At 43.9% G+C, this 2,815-nt stretch overlaps 1 protein-coding gene across 1 annotated transcript in view; it reads right to left on the reverse strand.

Moving 5' to 3' along the window:
- Positions 1–1,351: 1,351 nt before the first annotated feature.
- Positions 1,352–2,815, reverse strand: part of LOC125504276 — a gene marked incomplete at its 3' end in the record, with an annotated part of 3,904 nt that continues 2,440 nt past the window's right edge. Inside the window, 3 exon segments of the mRNA XM_048666035.1 lie at positions 1,352–1,516; positions 1,576–1,721; positions 1,775–1,966. Coding sequence (XP_048521992.1) covers positions 1,352–1,516; positions 1,576–1,721; positions 1,775–1,966 — 503 coding nt within the window.

Consider the following 2,815-nt stretch of genomic DNA (forward strand, 5'->3'; position numbering starts at 1 on the left):
AATACAAATCACATAAGCCAGTCATTGGCAGCGATTAGTACACGCTCATATAGAAAAATATTCTTCCGGCATTGTTAGATAATCGGGTACTTTCTCCCAAGATACGAGAATTGCCGAAATTTTTATTGATGGATCGCTTACCTAAAGCTCGCTTTTGAACTACTAGATTTGTATCAGAAGAGATAGACTTTTGAGGCCATTCCTTGAAACTAATGGGTTCTTCCGCAGAACTGAACGCGGGTTCTGATGAGAACAGTGTAAGCGTTCAAGCAAACCACTTCTGAAGATGCAAGCCACTCGTGCTTGCGAAACGTCAGGAAGAAATTCTACCGAACGACGGCCTAAAAAACCGAAAAACCCATTAGTACTAGATTTGTGTTCTTCCTCGTATCTTTCGACTGAAGCTGCGGATCACTGACAGTTGCCATGGATACTCAGTCAGATGAGCCAGTAAACAGTAAACAATCACTACGAGGGATGGTTGATGACTTGGTGGGAAAATTGGCTAATTAGTTGAAACCGCTGCAGGCCCCAGTGAGGTTCATTGCTGATGCAGGCCGGTGGCAATTCGTTATCAAATAAAGCGAAATTTCACTGCCAGAGGCGCCGAACCTCCACGGGCTTTTAAATGAGCGCAAATAATGTTAATGAAAGTTTTTTCTTCGTCTATTTTTTTGCCATTTTGGCGCAAACTTTGTGTTTTCCTTCGGCAACATTTTGACACACGTGAAGAAATCCCGCAGATTATCCAACAAATGAAAGGATGATGCCGGTTGGGTAATCGAACTTGTGAATAGCGGCGAACTTTCGATCAAAATCGATGACGAAACTCGATAATTTCGAATGGGCAAACAATAACAGCTGCCATGTATGGGGAAACATAGCGGAAACTGTCCAGATATGGATGATATGTGACATTTTTTACGGAAGAAAGTGGGGGTTTTCTTCAGGAGTTTTCACCCAAATTACTTATCTAACCAGCTGGCGTGTAATCTCTGCGCCAGATAAAACAATGCATTGTGTCTGCTACCAGGAAGCGAACAGTTATGCTTCCGAGCATTAAGTACATGCAGTAATTAATCTAGAAATGTCAGTGGCGTATCAGCAGGCCAAAAATGGCCGGCAATTAGCGATAATTCCGGGGCCAGTTACAATGTTCCTGCCTTCGGCAGGCTGCGCTATTGTGTTGTCTTTTACCTACACATTCAATGGCAATTCTCATTATTAGCAGGGGAATTTGCGGCGTTTTGTAACTGTTTGTGCGATTGCATGGACATTCAAACCGCGAATTACCAGTAATGACGCTTTGGACAGTCAGCTAAGGGAAAACTTCTGGACTCACCGCTGGTACTGTGCGTTTCCAGGGTGTGAAACCTGGACTCTTGAGTATCGGGACTTTCTGGACTGGGCGGATGGTCGGAGCCGATCCCTGAACTGCCGCCGGACGACTCCAGCCGCTTGTTCTTCACACTCTGGCCTACGATGTTGGCGTTGAGGCACCTACGCAGCTCGATGCCTGCAAATCCAACAAAAATCTTCAGTAGTTGCGGGCATTCTTCCAGCTTTGGCACGCACCTGTAAGGTTCCCCTTTTGTCTGTGCACAGTGTCGTAGTCGCGGGGCGGCAGCAGGATTGGCGAGTTTTTCTTGCCGAGCTTCGCCCGCAGCTCCGCAGCCACTGAATCGTACAGACTAGATATTCGGGAGTTTTCCATGGCAAACCTACGGTCGTTTTAAGCAAGTTGAACCCGCAAAACCACTTGGTGAGGACTCACCGCTCCTCACTGCTCTCCGATTCCCGCGTGGAAGCCCCCGTGTCGCTGCCTATGCTGCTTTCCAGCTTCTTCATCTTCTCCACCGGCTTCAGCCGGTTCTCAATCTCGCTCATTTTCTTCTGGTTCTCCGGTCTGTCGATGAGGATCTGCAGCTGTTGCTTCAAGTGCGAGGCCGTCTCCAGGGAGTCGCATCTGGAAAACAACACGCAGTTGAAGAGGAACATTGACCGAAAATCAATGTGAACAAGTGCCGAAGGCACAGCCTGAATCCGCTCTAACTGTTCAAGAAATGAACAGTTGTGCACATCATTTTATTTTATCGGTTTACTGCTGTTGAACAGTGCAGTTTACGGTAACTTAATTAGATTATCAGCGTGTCTTTCTCTTCTCGCACACAAAGACACAAGCACTGTATCGGCCCGGTTGAGTTTTTCGGGCTTTTAGGCCCGCGTAGAAAATTATTTTCATTTATTTTCCTGACTGCGTGTAATTGTATATCGTTTATTTCGTTACGTTTCGGCGAGACAACAGCGCCATCATCAGATTTGATAATTTATTCAAACTCATAATTGGTAAACATTATATTTGTTTAGGTCTTTCCTGTCTTGAAACCTTCAATTTGTTTTTGCGGAAAAAAAGACGAGCGTTTCAAATAGGGCACTTGCCATACAACGTATGCAACTTAGCAAACACCATACAGTGAAAGAAGCTTTTGAAAAGTTGCAAACGTCAAAAGGTGACCTTTGAAAAATGACATTGACATCAAGTGCCATCAAAATTTGAAATCGATGCCTTTCACTGTTGACTGTTCCTATTTATTCATTTTTTATTTCCCTTCCATTAGAATAAAAAATATTATTTTTATTTATGTTCCTGACTGCGTGTAATTGTTATTATATTATTTTCCTTCCTGGGCCCCAGTCACAGTGTGAAACAAAAATTTTTGTATATCGTTTATTTCGTTACGTTTCGGCGAGACAACAGCGCCATCATCAGATTTTAAAATTCATTCAAACTCATAATTGGTAAACATTATATTCA

Source organism: Dendroctonus ponderosae, unplaced genomic scaffold, assembly GCF_020466585.1.
Source record: "Dendroctonus ponderosae isolate FM_Combo_2020 unplaced genomic scaffold, Dpon_F_20191213v2 Dpon_F_20191213_4, whole genome shotgun sequence".
Classification (NCBI taxonomy): domain Eukaryota; kingdom Metazoa; phylum Arthropoda; class Insecta; order Coleoptera; family Curculionidae; genus Dendroctonus; species Dendroctonus ponderosae.